Here is an 18,335-nt window from a genome sequence, read left to right as displayed (position 1 = left end):
GCGCTACGAACTTGCGCCAAGAGTGCATACGAAGAGACGCAAGGCGCCTTTGCACATCCTCTATCTCAGAGGCAGTATCATGGCTGTGAGAGCCAGGGTGGCGAAGAATAGCTAATACCTGCCTGAGTGCATCTCTACACTGCCGATGTTCACGCGCACGCTGTCTCCCCCAAGACCGAAGATGGTGTGCTGCTCCCTGCTTCAAGGCCTCCCAGTGATCTGGCCCAAAATCGGGTGCGGAACACTGTTCCGATAGCCAATCTTGCATATCACTTCTAATTTCAGGATCCTCGAGCAAGGACACGTTCAGCCGCCAATAACAACAGCCAGATCGAAAATTTAGCAGACCAGATAGGGACAAAAGAACGCCGTCATGATCTGTAAGATCCCCAGCAGGTCGGGTCGCACAACTAGAGACGAAGAGTTAGATGTGTATTGGCATCGAGGCGGAAGAGTTAGATACAGCGTGTAACCATTACCACGGCGATCACCGCAAACGCGAAATTCGGGTCCGGCGACTGCTACATGTCATCAGCGCCAGACATCCAACTTTGCTGGTGTGGCGGACGGGTTTAGAATAAAATCTTGGTCACTGCTGCTCCCCTAGCGGAACGCGATGACGACGACGACGACGCCTGAGTTAACGGCTGCCGGTCGCAGTATTCTATGAAACATTCTTTCGAGCATGAAAGGCTTCCTTTGCCACAAGAAGTTAATCGCTGTTTGGAAGATACATCAATACCATCAATTACCAATAAGATTGATTTGGTGTAATGACGCACCTATTTAATACGTGGGGACTTGCTGCCAGTACAAATTTCGGAGATTTTTGAGAAAGAACCTTACCGGAAACAGCGCTGCAAAAGCACATTTTTAAGAGAAAATTTCCAGATAATTTTTAAGCGAAAATTTCCATTAAAGAGAAAACTGCACCACACGCGATACTGCCCCGACGGCCCCCGCAGGTAATGTACTGCATTGCCAAAAGTGTGCAATTAATATATTGTCATCAAGATTGGACGCGTCAATCTCCAGGATGGCAAGTGTATTGTCATCAAGCAGGAGAACTATCAAATACGGGAGAGTCGCTGCGGAGGAGAGTAGAGTCCTAGCAAGCTGGCTAGAACATGACTTGACACTCGCACTGAACTTGAGGGAAAAGTCAAGCAGACGTCAGCCAGTGGCGGGAGCACTACAGAAGGCCATACCGTGCTTTTTCACGGACGATTTGGCCACGAAGACCTGTCCTGACAGCCTGGAATATAGTTGTGCCTCCGAAGTCTGCGCCACCGAAAGCAGCCGGCAACGACAGATTCAAATGTGAATGTTTATCTTCGTAATTAACGAAGCCAATTGTCTGCAGTGAGTGCGCGGAACCGGTAACGGTTCTAGGAGCCGCACGGTGGTCAAACAGACAGTCGAGAGCTCAAATACTTGCGTTAACCTATGCCACAGCAAAATGAGAACGTGGCAACGCCTAAAACAGTGCTCAGTTCGTCGGCACCAAAGGGACTGGTGAACTGAACTCCAACTCGTTGATAGCTGTATAAAAGTATCTGACAGCCCCTAACTAGATGTCAGGGTTCGGAAGCTGGAGTCGTAAAAGTCTTACAGCATCAGCACAGGTACTGTATTGACGAGGAAGGACTTCAGATCTTGGACGAAACCTAGGGCTGCGAACGACCCACCTGGTGGTACATTGCAGAGACCACTGCACTAATGTGCACGCTGGGTGTTTGGGAGTGTGCAACGCCTCGTAGTAAATGCGCGCCTAAAGTATAAGGCACTTGTCGGGCAGCACCGGCAAGGCTAAGCCGCCCTGGTCTCATGTCAGTGATCCTGCTACCGTCTTCCATTACAGCATGCATTGGTGGCTGCGCCGAAGAAACATGTTTGGAGTGAAGCCTTCGGGAGCACCGGGCTTCATTCTCAGGATTATACTTTGCCGCCAAGTACCTCACTGGCTCGCACCGCACTTCCATCAAGAGTGCCAGGTGATCGTTGGCAGGAGAAAATGTCACACCGGGAGGAAACCCAGTACCGGTTTGCTGAAGTTGATGCAGATGTGCCTAAACTTTGAATGTCAATGCACGCTTCTCGTGGGCCTCTTTCTGGCCCCCGGCTCTCCGACAGTTCCATGTGTCATGTTTGTGCATCTATAGCCTCTGGCAACACTGCAGCTCCAGAAACATTTTGTGTACACCGATAATATATCTTTCCCATTAATTACACAGCTGAAGACGCGTCCACTATGAAACTGTAAGCTCCAATGAAACAGTAAGGAAGCTCATCTCAATAAAACTCCCCCGACTCATTTGCTTTATTTGGCCTATATGTATTGGTAAGTCTACGCAACGTGCAAGAATGGCGTAAATGCAGGCTAGCTGGTGGATAAATTCCATGATAGGCAAGCCTGAGCGATGGGCAAGACACGTAAAGAAACACAAACACGAAGGCTCAAAACCAGCAAGACGTTTAATTGATAACAACGAACTTCATGGACATGGAGACGGTGCGAGGGAAGACAGAGAGAGGGGAATAGGGAATTGAGGACAAAATGAGTTGAAGGAGGTCAAAGGAGGCGCTTGAAGGCCGGGTGGATACATACAGACGGCACACTAATACCCGCACCCTGTATGGCCAACGCTTCTCTCAAAAGACGTTTTCGCCTGACTGGTTCCCATGCCAGCACCGCCGTCTGGAACCATAGGGGTTGACAATTATTACAGATTCTTAGATGATCCGACAAATTTGAATCTGGGCTGTTTTTATGCTGGCCCAGTCTTTGGTTAACGCATTGAGATGTTTGACCTATGTATACAAAGTCACAAGCTATCGGGATTCTACAGGGTGTCCCAGAAAACATGTCATTGAATTATAATAAAAAAACTACGCCCCCTAGAATCATGCGGTCAACGGCATTTGTTCATATTAGGTTTTTGCCACCTTGTAAAGTTAATGTCATGTACCGCAAGTTTAATTATGAAAATATTTGCGAACTGAACTCAGAAATTTGCCAAGGGAAGGTCACTTTTTTACCCCACCAATATGAAGAGCGTGCCGAATTCACTCAAATTCATGATAATTGTCAGTGATATTCACGAGCTATCCCATTGGAAAAAATAGCCGAATATCATGCTTTTCGGAGCACCGGACCATAACGCGCGATGTCTTTTTGAGCGCCATCGCTTGCAGTCCGACGAAAGGAGGTTCCGAAGCCAGCCCACAAAGTGATAGTAGAAAAAGTAACAGTTCCTAAAATTGGGAGACGGAAAGCATTATCTCAGCGAAAGTCGGATGTGATAAGCCGTGCCTGCGTTATCTCTTTCTGCGGTGCCGGGGTGGGCTGGGTTTCCAACCTCCTTTCGTCGGACTGACAAAGGGTGCGTTTTTTTATTCTACCCGGGTGACCCCCGGGTTACGCACCACGTGACCCGAGTGAGATGTCACGTGACCTGTGGGTAGGTACTCCCGTTTAGAAATTTTCGCCATTACGAGTTACGCGGTCTCAGCGAACATGGCGGCAGAGGCAGACGACGTTTTTGACGAGGACATGTTTGTAGAAGTTGCGGCACTTGTGCTGCTTGACGCATTTGACGAAGGGGGAGATGATGACGAAGGAAGAAAAAAGTATGCATCCAACGAAACAACAGTCGTGCTAAAGCCACCGAAATACGCAATCGAATGGCAAGGGTGAAGGTGACAATCCGCGCTATGCGCAGTATTTGCTGACTTGGTTTTCCTTTATGCACGTTACAGCCGAACGATTCCGAAGGTCGCCCACTATGCCGAAGAAACAGTGCAAGCCATGAGGGAAGACACCTTCAAGTCGCACTTTCGACTCCACAGGTCAACTGTAGAGAAGATGGCAACGCTGTTGGCCCCAGCATTAGAATCTGCAACTATTCACCCCGGACGGCCCACGATTCCCGCCATGAAGCAGCTTCTTGTTGTTATCTGGTCGCTGGCGAATTTGGAATCCTTTAGGCAAGTGTATCTGCACGTTACATGACCTGATAAGCGAAATACTGCTCAGTTGAGGAATTCTAATGTGATCCTGCTGTTCATACCATACATTTTTAGTAGTGCCCACTTCGAACAGCAACAGATTGGTATCCTGTCTGTCTAGTGCGAATGCCTTGCATTGTCTTACTCCAGCTGTTACATGACACTATCTTTCACTTGCAGGAGTGTTGGGGACCGCTTCGGTGTGGCAAAGTCTACGGTCTTCCATTGCGTTCGGAGGGTTGGTTCGGCTCTCTTGGACATGGCACGTCTCTTCGTTGCCTGGCCTAGCAACTGTCACGATGCGTTACCCATCATACTTGGCTTCCAGGGTAAATCTCGGTTTCCTAAGGTCCTGGGAGCAATTGACGGGTCGCATATAGAAATTACTGCACCTAAGGAGAACGCTTCCTCGTACGTCAACAGGAAGGGTTTTCACTCTGTGGTGCTACAGGCAGTTTGTGATCATGAGATGCGGTTCCTGCACTGTTCAGTTGGTGAGGCAGGCTCAGTGCATGATGCACGCGTGCTTCGCCGTTCTGAGGTGTATGGAATGCTCAACTCAGATCACTTCCCACTGGACAGTTATCTAGTGGGAGATGCTGCCTATCCCATTGGCTCACATCTCTTGACGCCATACAGAGACAATGGTCACTTGACAGTCAAGGAAAGGAGGTACAATGTGCATCTTTCTAGGGCAAGGGTAACTATCGAGAGGGCATTCGGACTGCTGAAGGGCCGGTTCCGAAGGCTCTTTCGTGTGGAAACCCGACGACCAGACATAATTGTCACCATCATCATTGTGGCATGTATTTTTCATAATGCTTGCCTGATGTGGGGTGATACATTTGAGGAGCCACCAGTTGCTGACAGGCAGGATGAGACGAGTGTCCCAGAGGACGAAACCCCTGCCGACGTAAGGAGGATTGGCATCCAGAAACGCGAGGATATTGCAAATTCCTTGTAATCGTGTGCTCCATGACAGTTTTTCATGCGTTTCAACTTGATTACTATGTAAAGGGTGTCTACCAGACTTCACTGATCCTTCCTGGCTTTTGCTGACAATTGGAACAAAACTCCCTGACCATCAAGCATGATGTAACGTTTTACAACCAACGCCGTTCACAAAGCTAAGCAATTTACTGAAAGCACGCAAATGATGGTTTTGTTGGCACTTTCTGCCTCAACTATACTTTGCCATTATTCAGTTGACCTTTTTTGGCGTCAGTGTTGTGCTCGTCTCCAGGAAACACTAATGAAAAAGGCGCATCAGACACCCGTAGACCCAGGATGCTGCAGTGAGTGAAAGCTTGTGATCTTCCCTGACTTTCCCGGCCATTTTCCTTTTAATTCTCGGTTGGTAGACATCCTGTAAACTCCGTGTACTACTTTGTTACCCCCAATGTACTTTCCAAGCTTTTCACTATTCACTAGCGTTTATTTACTGTACAGTCATGAGAACCATCCAGAACTGTATTCATTGCAAGCATGGCCATTATTTGCACATTGTTTTGTTATTTATTTCATGTACGTACATAGTGCAACGCGACTGCATGTTGCATTAAATAAATATGACAAAGAAAAGTGGAAATGTCATTTTTGCTTTCTGTTTTTCTCTTTTTTTTTCAAATGCACATCAGTCTTTGGTACATTACCCTGTGCTTCTTGTTTGCCAGAAGCCATTTGTCAGCAGGACAAATGCTTAACGCATTAACTTTTGGGCATGTTCATTTGCACTTTCTTCATTTCAAGGTACTCTCTGAACAGCTGATTGAAGGTCCGCAGCTGTTCAACCCTCTCATTTTCCAACCTTAACCGTTCTCCAGCATTGCGTACGTTGTTTTTTGATGTTCGACTCTTCTTGCGAGGTGGAGAGACTTCACTATGTGGGGTTTCTGATGTTTGTTCTTGGTCCTCAAGGAGGTGGAGTCCACTAGATGTTGAGGCCAAAGCGGGTGGCTGTATCTCGGGCTTCTTCCCAAGAATATCGTGCATAATACTCCAATACTCCCACTTTTGACTGTGTGAAAGTAAAAAGCAGGTGTTGGCATGAAATCAACCTGCCTTTATGAAGGAACCTTGAAAAACCCAACAGACCTTCCATTCCCACTCTTGTTTTTGCTGTCTGCCACTGTTTTGTAGGTTTTCTTAAGATTTTTCCACTTGTCAGAGCACTGGGTGGAAGTCAGCGTGTATCCCTTTTCCGCAAGCAAGCCTGAAGCCCTGAGGTAGAACATAAGAACCTTTGCATCTGTAACATTTCTAGATTGACACTACACCCCTTCTCCAAACGTTTGCACGGCTTAAAGCACAGGTGCAGTAAGGCACTTACTTGGACCAAAATGCCTTCGTGAACTTCATTGTGCCACTCCTCTCTTCCTCCTCTTGGCAGAGGCTTAGAAGGAACCTTACTGCCTTGTCAGGCCAGAGGACGCCGTTTAGTCGGCTTGTGTTGTTTTCAGCAGTTTGGGATAAGGAGATGCTCGGCCCATTCGTGCAGGGTTCTCCAAACTCATCTGGTTGGGCAGCAACTACCTCTTGTTGAAGAGGGACCACCTTGGGCGCTGTCAAAATTAAAATGCGTCTGAGCAAGCCATTCATGATCTTCAGCTGCAAAGAAGTTTGCAGACGCTTGTCAGCACATGATTCATGTTCTGCTCAGCCAACATTTCTCGTGCAACACCTAAGCACGGTTTGAATACGTGCCCATATATTCGTTACGACCCTCTAGAATGCGTGCTTAGATACCACCGAGAAACGCAGACGACAATGCGTGGCTGACAGCACGGCTTGCTTCTCGACCGCGCATAAAGCAGACGGCTTACCGTTTGACACGACAGCGACGAGACCGTGGACGATACTGATATGTTCCACGAGGTCTTGTATTCCAAAGCTGGGGACATCGCAGTATGGGCACTTCAGTGCCTGCACCGCCTGCATGCTCGGAATCCGAAAGTTAGCGGGACTCTCACTTGAATCGTGTGACGTCATAACCCTTTGCTACCCACCTGCTGAGCTGGGTCAGCGAGAGTAGGTACCCAGAGTAACCCTCGAGCGACGAGAGTTGAATTTTCGCCGGTAGGTTATGACGTCACTTCCGTCACCCTCGATTTTTCGCCCAGTAAGGGTTACCCCCGAGTTACCCGGGTAGAATAAAAAAACGCACCCAAAGATTGCGCTGAGAAATTCATCGTGCGCTATTCTGTGCGACCTCCGTAGAGCATGATGTTCGGCTATTTTTTCCGATGGCATGGCTTCTGAATATCCCTGTCAATTATCATTAATTTGAGTAAATTAGACACGCTCTTCACATTGGTGGGGTAAAAAGTGTCATTTACTAGGCAAATTTCCGACTTAAGCTGGCAAAAAATTACATAATTCAACTTACGTTACACGACATTCACATGAGGAGGTGGCAAAAACCGAGTAAGAACAAATGCCGTTGACCGCATGACTCTAGGTGGTGTAGTTTTTTTATTATAATTCAATGACACGTTTTCTGGGACACCCTGTATATCAACATTTTTTGCACAAGGGACGAACTTGATGGTTCTGTGTTCAACATTACAGGCAGACTCTGGTTTTGAAAAAGTCGTTAAACGATCTAACCTGGAGTTGTTCCTAAAGAGGAGACGGACCCCCATCTCATTCGTCATAGCCTTCAAATTGTGTGAAATCCTGTGGTAGTACGGAACTACTGCAATTTTCTCATTTTCTTCCATTAAGCGTTTCGGGCGAGCTTGAAACTGAGCAAGTAGATTGTGCTGTATTAGCTTAAACTCATATCCTGCTCTTTGTAATTTGGCGGTCTGTAGCTTGAGAGCACTGAACACAAAATGCGAGCACGATTTGGTCAATGCACTGGTTATCAAGGAATTTATCAAACTATTTTTCACCAACTTAGAATGGCAACTCCTTCTTGGCAGAAGGTTTTTTTTTACTTGATGCACCATATTCTCAGCATAACCTACCTTTGAAGTGTAAGGCCAAATCTAAAAACTTCAGCTTCCCGTCGGTAAGATGCTCGTCCGTAAATGTTAATTCGGGGGCCGATTCACGAGCCACACGTTGCAGTTCTACCAAGCAGGAGCGGGAACGAAACATGAATATCAGATCATCAACGTATCTAGCCACCAAAACAGTGTCAGGCAAACACGAATTTACAAACGCACTTAAATGAGAGTCGAGTCAACCTAAACAGATTTCAGATAAGAACGGTGCAAGAGACGAACCTATGAAAACACCATCCTTTTGGGTGTATAAAACGACATCTATGCAAGTTACATTATAATCCAAATACAAATTCAGCAATTCCATAAAATCACTTATTGCAATGCCAGCGTGAGACTGGCAACGTACCAGATTTGCGTTCAAAAGATCCGAAACCCGTTTCAACAGCAAATGTTTCCTAAGAGAATAGTACAGATCTTTGACATCCAATGACATCGCAAACATTTCAGATCCATGAAACGGCAAAAGCATTTTGACAAAATCTAGAGAGTTCCTCAGAGATTAGGAGTTGGGTACATCTAAAACTGATCATGATTTCTGGATGAAGGTTGAAACCAACTTCTGCCATGTGCTATTTTCATTGACTACAATTCTAAGGGGTAGATTGGGTTTATGATCCTTCAATAAAAATTTTGAAGAGAAAGAGCAAGAAGCAGTTATTTTGATACTCTTTACCAATGCTGACATTTCCTTTTCATTCAAAATATTCAAAACATCCCTTTTCAAAGATCGAAGGTTCCCAATGAAAGGCACCAACAGCTTGTCAATCACGTCCGACCGCTTTTTTAAGAACTCTTCTCTCGGCAGAACACCAAAACGGCCAGATTTGTCAATTTGAAGCAAGACCAGATTTTTAGCCTGCAACTCCTCCTGTGCCGCAACAACAGAACGGGGTTTGACACTGTAGCGGTGACCCGTGCAATGGGAAAGCTTGACAATCGAATTTTCAATGAAAGCATGTTTCTGGGAACCACATATTGCAGCTTAGAAACTATGAGGTCCACGTCGGAGATGAAGTCGAACTTTGAAGCTTTCACATTAAGGCAGAACTTCGGCGTTTTGGAGAGAAGGTCTGTGAGGTGCGACGACGTGGACGAGGTGCGACGTGTTTGGGACCCGAGCGACGGAGGACTGACCAAAGAGAAGCGAATTCTTTTTCTTGACAATGTTGCCAATGGGAAAATTCTTGGGTATGCCGAAAGTGCGGACCGAAAAGTGGGCCACACAGCATATTGGCTGCGCAGCTCAGATCATTTATCTGGGTTCGGAGAGCTTGCCTATGAACTTGCACAATCCTTTTCTTTGTATTTTTCCTTTTCTTTGTAAGAACCCCGGAGGCGGTGCCATCAACGTGCCATCACTATCAATGCCTACGGTTACTATTCTCCCGTGCAGGACTTTCTCATACTTGATAACTTTTACCTCTCTTGGTTTTAAGGAGATAATGCCGACCCCTCTTGAGTTATGGGTTCTGTAACTTCAATAAGACAGTGCGTTAAAACATCCGTTAAATTCTTTTGCCTCCAGCTGTTTGCACCAATGCGATTCTTAAATCAATATACAATTCACGCCTAAAAGCCTGGCTAGGTATACGACTTCGTTCGTTTGACTCAACTCCTAAAATCCCCTTAAATTAAACGTTAATAATTGGAAAGTCATTGACGAAGTCGGGGTAGGTTTCATCAAAAACGTAACACACCGGGGAACAGCAATCTCATCTAGACACGCACCATAGGCGCATTTACTCTCCCTCTTCCTCCTCTTCGATATCCTCCTTATTTTTCATTGTCATGCCTCTATCATTCCTGTCACAACTGTTATTCACAAGTCCTTCACTTGTTTATTGATTCTTTTATTTATTTAATTAGTTACCTCAAATGCTCGAGGTCTTCACATGAGGGGTGGGAAATAAACCGACACAGAATTACACAAAAAGAAACACCACATTACACAAATACTAAGAATCACACTGAAGAAAAAGCCGACACAATTACCTCCGGAACTGCCAGCTCTCTGAGAGGTTCACAATATGGTCTGGAAGGGTGTTCCAATCTCCGATTGCGGTAGAAATGCACGAATGGAAATGAAGACCAGAACGTGAAGCTATCTGCCTGATTTTCTTTGTGTGGTCTATGCTGTCGGAAACGTAGTCCGGAGAAGAGAGTAGTTTGTTGCCAAGAGTGGGGTTTTATGAAGCAAACTTAACTTCTAACTCTATTCTACGTATAATGGAGAGGAGAGGAATATTAAAGTGCGACTTCAGACGCTAACCTCCCACGAGTAGGATGAAGAGATGAAGCGGACAAGTCTCTTCTGAATGGACTCTAGTGGAGCGATCAGGTAATGTTGGTGGGGACTCCAAATGGCATAAGCATATTCAACCTTCGATCTAACAAATGTTTCAAAAGCCCTCTGACGTATATGCGAAGCGCAAAGGTGAAGATTATGCTTTAGGTAATCCCGGGTTTTGTTGGCTTCGGAGGTTACGTTATGTATATGGGTTGATCATTTCAAGTCTAATGTGAAAAGATACCAGAGAGAGAACTTTCAGATACCGGTGTAGCGACGCTCTCTCCACAACCCGACGTGTCGATTTTCCACCGAGGAGACGCACACAGCGTTGCCGTGGTTGATGAATCCGACATATTCCCACGGTCACACTAGAGCGATTTTCGAGCACCTCAACCATTCTTGATGTCCACCCTACAACTGCGTTCCATATCCTCCGGCTCCTCCTCTAACCTGCTTTTCGTCATCCTCAGCTTGTTCTGATGCTAAACCTTATGGCATCTTGTATGGAGCGCCGCTTGGCGTCCTGACAGTCAGGATCAGATAAGATCGGCTGCGGCCGTCACAGGGGCGGTGTTTTTGCTACTTAAGCAGGTCCTCCTGCTAGCTTCGCTCCCTTTTTCCTGCTGCTTGTCCTGGAGAGGACTGGGTGCTCTTGTCAGAGGTGAATAAACCTATGTTGTTTGTTTGAATCTGCTTTTGTGTTGCTTGTTCCTTCGCACACGGAACGGACGGGCTGACACCCCAAGGTTCTGGAAACATGGGTTACCACAACTGGCGCCCAACTGGGGGGGGGGGTCGAGCTCGTCCGTCCCGTGGCGGGGAGCAGCGGCACTGTTCGTTTGCGTAGTTTGTACTAGTTTTTAGGTTAATTCATAGTAGTTGTTTTAGTTGGCGGTTCAATTGTTTGTGTTTCATTGCTGTTTCTTTTTTGTGTTTGGGCGTGTGTTTTTTCTTCGAGTTTTTCAGCTCCCACCCGGTGGACGAGCCCTCGGGGCTGATGGCTGACAAGGCGAAGGTGCGCACGCCGCAGTCAGACGCCATCGCAACGGCAGAACTCCTGTCACGCATGACGGAGTTGTGCTCGTTGGTGGTTCAACGCCTGGATGCCGGGTCGGTTTCGCCGCCGCAGGCACAAGCACCTCTACGACTCAACTTACCAGTGCCTACCTTCTCAGGTTACACTGATAAGAAGTCTGTTGCCGATTTCCTGGACGATCTTACCGCCTATCAGACGGATATGGGAATAATACAACGCATCCTGCAGGTTGCTTTGGTTGGAGTTGCAATCGGAGTTTACGTCCTTTCAGGACTTCCAGAAGCGGTTCAAAAACGAATTTCTTCCCCCGGATTACGAATACGGTGTCCTAGAGGAATTGCATAAGCGTACTCAACATTCTGAGGAAAGGTTATCTGAATTCGTTCGGGCATTGCAAGATCTGTACAGCAGAGCGGATCCCACTGCTACGGAAGAGCAGCGCGTCGCACGGGCTATCCGTCAGTGCCACCCGCGCTTCCGGCCCTACTTAAGAGCCCATCGTTTAAAACCCTTGAGGCGTTGGCCCAGAAGGCTCGTTCAATACAAGGCGACCTCCTGTCTGAGCTCGAGTACCGGCCCCCTCCGCCCCCGGAGCTAGCGTTGGAACACCGCGCTGCGCGTGGTCGGGAGGAGCCGCCTCGGCCGAACGTTGCATGTAACACATTTGGGTGACAACCCCCGTAATTCATAAAATGCGGATTCATCCCACCGAGCCCTAGATCTCTTCCTCTATGACCAGAGGACGATCCCCGCAGGAACGAGCCTTGACAGACCCGTCCCGACCCGAAGTCGCGGTCAACCTGGCCTTTCAGCTAGCGAAACCCCACGGCAGCGGGAGCGGCACCATCCTGCGCCCCCGCAGCCACGAGCGCCGAACGGCAGTTAGAATTGCGGCAGCCCTGACCATTTTCGTCGGGAATGCCCGCGACAAAGCCCCGACACCCGGCACCCCTAATGTGCCATCGCGAAACGGTCGCAGCCGCTGTCCATGAATGCTGGCTCAACGACGTCGGCAAGTTGCGAAGAAAGCGAGCAGACGGTTACTATCCGTGGCCTTGAGCAGTCAAAAACTTGCTTTGCAAGCGGTAAGATAAAGCAAAGAGATGCTTTGGCTCCTCTTGCTTTTTCTGTCCGAGATTTCATCAAGGACAAGGAACCAAACATCGCCGTTCGAATTTTGGGTAACGATTACATCGCCGTTATCGACACGGGAGCTGTTTCCTCTCAGGACACTGACTTCCCAGAGAGTGTGGGAAAAACTACTCGACACCTTTTGCCGGTTCGGGTTTCCCGCACAACTGATCACCGACAACGCAACCTACTTTACAAGTAAGGTGTTCTCAGATTCTTGCGCTGTCTTAGGCATTCAGCATAAGAAGACTTCCCCGTATCACCCTCAGGCTAACATTACCGAACGTGTTAATCGGAACCTGAAAATGATGTTGGTTGCTTTTACTAGCCAGCACCACCGTGATTGGGATCTTCGTCTGGCTGAGCTGGCGTTCGCTACACGGACGACGGTCAACAGGTCTACAGGCTTCACCCTGGCGTTCCTGAACTTGGGACGAGAGGCCCCTTTTCCTGTGGAGAATGCTCTAGGCCTCCGGGATGGTGCTACTCGGCCTCCTTATTTAAGGTTCGCTGAGGACCTCCGGAGTCGACTGGACGATGCAGCCCGGACGGCTCGGGAGAACCTGGACGTCGCAAGGTTGGACAAGGCTCGCCAGTGCAACTGTGGACGTCAGAACCTCACCTACAGCGTTGGTGACCTTGTCCTTCGAGGACTCACCCGCTAAGTGATGCGTCACGAGGCTTTGCAGCTTCACTCGCAGATAGGTGGGATGGCCCCTTCGAGGTAAGTGCGTGCTCCTCCGGCCTCACTTACAGGCTTCGTCGCTGCGACACCGGCGAAGAGACTGGGCCAGTTCACATCTCGGACTTGAAGTCTTACCACTTCCGAGACCCTGACGGAGAGGAGCCCGATTTGCAACCTGCCTCCCTCCAGGACCTGGACCCGGATCCCGTTCCCGCACCTGCGTCCAGTCGCTACGACTTGCGTCCCCGCAGGCGGCGCACGTAGCTGCCACTATCTCCATCGCTAAGCATAGTGCTTGTGGTATAGTGCTTTATTAGTGTGATTTCTGTTCCACAGTTTTCCGCTCTCTATTCTAGGGGGGTGCCTTCTCAGGCGCTCACGGTTTGAGGCCGCCTTCTTACCGTTTCCCTTTTCTCCCTCGCAGATGCAACGTCTCCCGCAGTCAGCACCGAGGCGTCGGACATGGGTGACCTCGGGTTCCCGCGCTTCCCCTGGCCTCCCGGCCTTTCGCTTCCGTCCTCGCGAAGGCTTGGTTCGCGCTCCCCATCCTCAGGACCAGCCTTCGCGGGACCCTCACTGGCAAATGGCCAACCCATCTCCTGGGCTTCACGTTTCCGCTGGCAAAACTAGCCTCGACTACTCAGAGGCGACGACCTCTCCAAGACACCAACCCCGTTCAGAGGACTCACGCTGTCGGAGCGCCACCCGTCGGACCCCAAAGTTGTGCCCCAAGCTTCAGAGGACGCTATCCTCGACGCTTCCGACGACCTGATGGACTTTTAAGGGGGGGGGGGGGATTGTGGCGTGGTTCTGCAGCGGAAGCCTGGATGGCAGCACCGGCGGGAACCGGTTGTGTTTAGGGGCATTTCCGCTCGGGATAGAGGATAAAATGCGGTGCAGGAGGAAAAACGAGAGTTCGTTGCGTGATTGTTGGCTGCAGGGATTTCCCTACACCCCCCCAGGGGGGGTGTACACCCTCCCTGCATTTTTGCAACACCCCCCCCTGAAATTTCTCGGGTGACCCCAACCAGCTGGCCACCAACACGTTCTGGTAGTGAGTCCGGTGCAGCGAATTACATCCTGTACTATCAAACTTGAGCTGTAGGACCACAGACATGCAGATGATCATACCATGCATTTGTCCAAAATAATTTGAAAGTGACTGTTCAATGCATATATTGCACGCACATACGAGCAAAAATGCGTGCGGGCACGCAAACTCAATGTGGATCATCAAGAACCATTCGCGCCCAACTCAATCAAGCGAGGTATTCTGCTTTTTTTTTCTAAGGTTTTCACCGTTGGTTGCTAGGTATTCATTGAGCTTCGTGAGACAAGGCGCTAGTCTTTTTTCTTTGTCGGTCGTGTGATTATGCATCTTAATGTTAAAATACCGTTCATAATGAATCTGTATTCTAATGTACTGTGTTCTAACGTAATAACAGGTACAAATAAAGCGGGAAAGCTGTCCAGATATGTCAGCATTGTGCCACGATTATTTCCGTGTCTAAAAAAAACTCCAAGCATACCCCCCCCCCCCCCTTGAAAGCTAGGCACCCCCCCAGCAGTGAATTTCTGGGGAAATCACTGGTGTGCTGGACTGTTGGCTTGCTTTTCCATGAATAAACCTGGTATGTTCGTTTGAATTTCTGGTTGTGCTGCTTGTTCCTTCGCGCACGGAAGGGACGGCCGACGCCCCGAGGTTGTGGGAACGTGGGTTTCCACAAGCCTCATAAACAACACCAAAATAAAAGAGGGAAGGCATACGCAAACGGCAATAAGTAAGAAGCAGGACTCGCTTGGATGTTCGATGTATTGGTGTCACGACTTGTTGAAAATATATTGTTTCGCTCTTAGTTTAAATTTGCGACAGCAAGTAATAGTTTTAACATCGAGTGGCAATCTATTCCAATTATTTGAACCAAAGTAACTAAGTGGAGACCATAGTTTGTTCTTGGTGTTGGAGCAGCGATTGCAGGCAAACTCATGAGGGAGTAGTTTGTGCTATGTCGGCAAAGTGAAAGTGTATTGGTGGGACTGTGATAAAGCAAGTGTATGAAAACGACAATCTTGTAATTAATGAGGGTATAGATATCTAGGATGTTTAACGAGCGAAATGCATAAATGATCGAGTCTTGAGGACCATGGGACAATAGTACTCTAAGCGCCCGTTTTTGCACTATTAGCAGTGGATTAATAATGGTAGGTATGTCAGACCATAAAGTTCAAAAGTATATCAGATGCGATAATATACTAGAGCGTAGTATACTGCAATGAAGATGTTAATCGGAACTAAGTTACGGAAGACGTACAGACCAGAAGAAATCTTACCACGAGTGAACTGAAAGTGATTCCGCTATGTCAGGTCACGAAGAAGAGGTGATGGTTCCTCGTGTCTATGTGACTCTGAGGAGTATGAAATATAATGTAGGACGTTTGTGAACGTAAGCTGCTTGTTTGCTCAACGGCAGCCAGGGATAATTTTTTTCCATAGCAGTGTTTACTTTCGAATACAGAATAGTGCTGCTCCGTCTGGTCCCATATAGCTAAACAAGCCTAACATTTTTCAACGTTCTGTTAATGTTATGCCCGCAGACAAGTGCTCGCCTTCAGTCAGGTCTCCTCCAAGCTAAATTTCGTTATTATTTTCTAACATCCGCAGTATTATTCCCAAACGAGATGACTTGCTCTGGCTGATAAACACTACATCAGGTGATATTGTGATTCTAAATGAAACTTGGTTATCAGCCAGTGTGAAAGACGGTGAACTGATTCCTGGTTTCAAGATATATCGTCGCGATAGGGTAGCCCGTCGCGGAGGCGGTGTCCTTATTGCCATAAAGTATTATTTTCACTCTACACTGATTGAAGTGCATTGTGATATTGAAACTGTTTGGGTGTCCCTTGATAACTCTCATGATAAGGTGTTATTTGGTGTTTGTTACCGCCCACCAGACTACCAATCTTTTGTACCACAGTTTCATGATTTATTAAGTTGTCTGGTGCGGCGCTTTTCATCATATTCTTTCCATGTTTTGGTGATATTAACTTTCCTTGTATAGATTGGAGTGATATGTACAACCCGGTTTGCAACTCATCCGAAGAAACTGCTTTTGTTGACCTCTGTTTAACATTCAATCTTCGACAGATTATTGTTAAACCTACACTTGTCACTGCGCAACCGCTAGTGTCCTTGCCCAAGACGAAAGGTAATTAGGAACTATGCCGCAGGCAATTATGATGGTTCAAGAACTCACCTCTTTTTACTGTACGTTTGAGTCTGAATTTTCACTTAGGTCAGTTGAGTGCAATTGTACCTTATTCAAAACAAAGCTTAACAGCCTCACAGAAAAGTACGTTCCCACAGCTATCATCAAAAGCAGTAAAAGGAATCCGTGGTTCAACCACAGTCTCCTTCGTCTTGGGAATAAAAGGAAACGCTTGTATCGGAAAGCCAGGTTATCTAACGCTCCTAGAACTTGGGAAGCTTATCGGACTGCCACTAAGATGTACTCCAGGGCTGTGACCAGGTCCAAGCGTTTCTTTTTTAGAACCGCATTACCTGCATTGCTCTCGAGCAATCCTCGTCAATTCTGGAAAGTCATCAACCCAAAGGAGGAACTTGATACCCATATACGTGCCACTTCTGGTGATTTACTCCCTGACGAATCATGTGCATCAGCATTCAACTCCTTCTTTCTGTCGGTTTTCACCAGGAACTCCTCGTCACGTCCACCAAGCATACCCGTATGTAACTTTCCTCCCATGGGAAATATCACTGCCCACCCTCGTGGCATTGATAAGTTGATCGATGACTTGAAAACATCCTCATCTTCAGGATTAGACAATATCAACTCAAAAATATTGAAAAATACTAAAACAATAAGTAGTTCTCTTCTGACACTAATCTTTACGCAGTCGCTCGCAACGGGAGAAGTCCCCCACGACTGGCACCTGAACAAAGTAATCCCCATCCTTAAAAGTGGAGAAAGGTCATCAGTTGAAAACTACCGACCTGTGTCGCTGACATGTATCCCATGTAAGTTACTAGAACATGTAATGTTCTCAAAGTTAATGGCATACCTGGAATCTGACGCATTTTTCTTCTCGTCTCAGCACGGCTTCAGGAAACAGCGCTCTTGTGAAACACAACTTGCCCTCTTTTCTCATGATTTTTTATAACAGTGTCTCTAGTTTCCAGACAGATGCTATCTTCTCAGACTTTTCGAAAGCCTTCGATAAGATTCCTCACTCTCTTTTATTAAAAAAAGTTATCAGCACTAAACATCTGCCCGCAGGTGCTCGACTGGATTCGGAACTTTATAAATGATCGTCAGCAGTGCGTTTTTTTTCAACAACGTCCTATCTGAACTCTCTACTGAGTTATCCGGCGTCCCCCAAGGCTCCGTCCTTGGTCCTCTTGTGTTTCTAGTCTATATTAACGATCTTCGTTATACCTTAACCTCTAACGTAAGACTATTTACAGACGACTGCGTAATATATCGTAGAATTTCTTCGGGGGACGACCATGTAGCATTGCAGAACGACCTTAACAAAATAAACACTTGGTGTACTACATGGCAAATGTCATTGAACATAGGCAAATGCAAAGTAGTGAATTTCTCCCGTAACCGTGGCATCATCACTTTTGCTTACACGTTACATAACATTCCACTATCGCATGTGCCTACCTACAAGTATCTTGGAATTCATTTCGCGTCCGACCTCTCATGGACGTGTCATGTAAACCACATCATTTCCACTGCCAATCAAGCTCTTGGATACTTACGTCGTAATTTTAAACACGCTTTAGGCCATTGCTTCAAACTAAATCGCCCTCTCTGTCGAACATTAATATATGATACATCCTTTGCTCCCTGCACCACAAGAGAGTGGAACTTCCTTCCCCAATCCATTGTCTCACAAACTTCCATGACACACTTCAAGCAGTCATTGATTTCCTATCTTTCATCAGCACATCGTCAACAAACCAAGTTACAATACAATGCTCGCTAATCTGTGCATCAGCAATATTTTTCCCCGTGTTGTGTTTTCTTGTTGGAATGTTGTCTGTGTCGTTGCCACTATTTACACATGTATTTTGTAAATACTCACTCCGTTCTGTAATGCTCTCAATGAGGGTCTTGAACGAATAATAAACAAAACAAAACAAAA

General features: G+C 47.2%; 2 protein-coding genes across 2 annotated transcripts; one reads left to right on the top strand and one right to left on the bottom strand.

The window, feature by feature from the left end:
* Nucleotides 1-3,517: 3,517 nt before the first annotated feature.
* Nucleotides 3,518-5,147, top strand: LOC135374473 (putative nuclease HARBI1). Its single transcript, XM_064607426.1, has 3 exons — nt 3,518-3,687; nt 3,760-3,987; nt 4,189-5,147. Exons 1-3 carry the CDS (start codon nt 3,518-3,520, stop codon nt 4,970-4,972), a joined length of 1,182 nt encoding a protein of 393 aa, XP_064463496.1. The 3' UTR covers nt 4,973-5,147.
* Nucleotides 5,148-5,715: 568 nt separating this feature from the next.
* LOC135374472 (uncharacterized) lies at nt 5,716-6,908 on the bottom strand. The gene is made up of 4 exons (XM_064607425.1): nt 6,831-6,908; nt 6,338-6,615; nt 6,103-6,228; nt 5,716-6,025 (listed from the first exon to the last, which is right to left on the bottom strand). Exons 1-4 carry the CDS (start codon nt 6,906-6,908, stop codon nt 5,716-5,718), a joined length of 792 nt encoding a protein of 263 aa, XP_064463495.1.
* Nucleotides 6,909-18,335: the final 11,427 nt, after the last annotated feature.

Source organism: Ornithodoros turicata, unplaced genomic scaffold, assembly GCF_037126465.1.
Source record: "Ornithodoros turicata isolate Travis unplaced genomic scaffold, ASM3712646v1 Chromosome65, whole genome shotgun sequence".
Lineage (NCBI taxonomy): Eukaryota > Metazoa > Arthropoda > Arachnida > Ixodida > Argasidae > Ornithodoros > Ornithodoros turicata.
This window is presented reverse-complemented; position numbering and strand designations above follow the sequence as displayed.

What these genes read in the sequence shown, in the direction of transcription:
- LOC135374473 (XM_064607426.1), top strand. Translation starts at nt 3,518, where the DNA reads ATGGCGGCAGAGGCAGACGACGTTTTTGACGAGGACATGTTTGTAGAA. An exon ending in CCGAAATACGCAATCGAATG is followed by an intron (nt 3,688 to 3,759) that starts GCAAGGGTGAAG and finishes TGCACGTTACAG; the next exon opens with CCGAACGATTCCGAAGGTCG. An exon ending in GCGAATTTGGAATCCTTTAG is followed by an intron (nt 3,988 to 4,188) that starts GCAAGTGTATCT and finishes TTTCACTTGCAG; the next exon opens with GAGTGTTGGGGACCGCTTCG.
- LOC135374472 (XM_064607425.1), bottom strand. Translation starts at nt 6,908, where the DNA reads ATGTCCCCAGCTTTGGAATACAAGACCTCGTGGAACATATCAGTATCG. An exon ending in CGTCGCTGTCGTGTCAAACG is followed by an intron (nt 6,616 to 6,830) that starts GTAAGCCGTCTG and finishes ACTTCTTTGCAG; the next exon opens with CTGAAGATCATGAATGGCTT. An exon ending in AACAAGAGTGGGAATGGAAG is followed by an intron (nt 6,026 to 6,102) that starts GTCTGTTGGGTT and finishes ACTTTCACACAG; the next exon opens with TCAAAAGTGGGAGTATTGGA.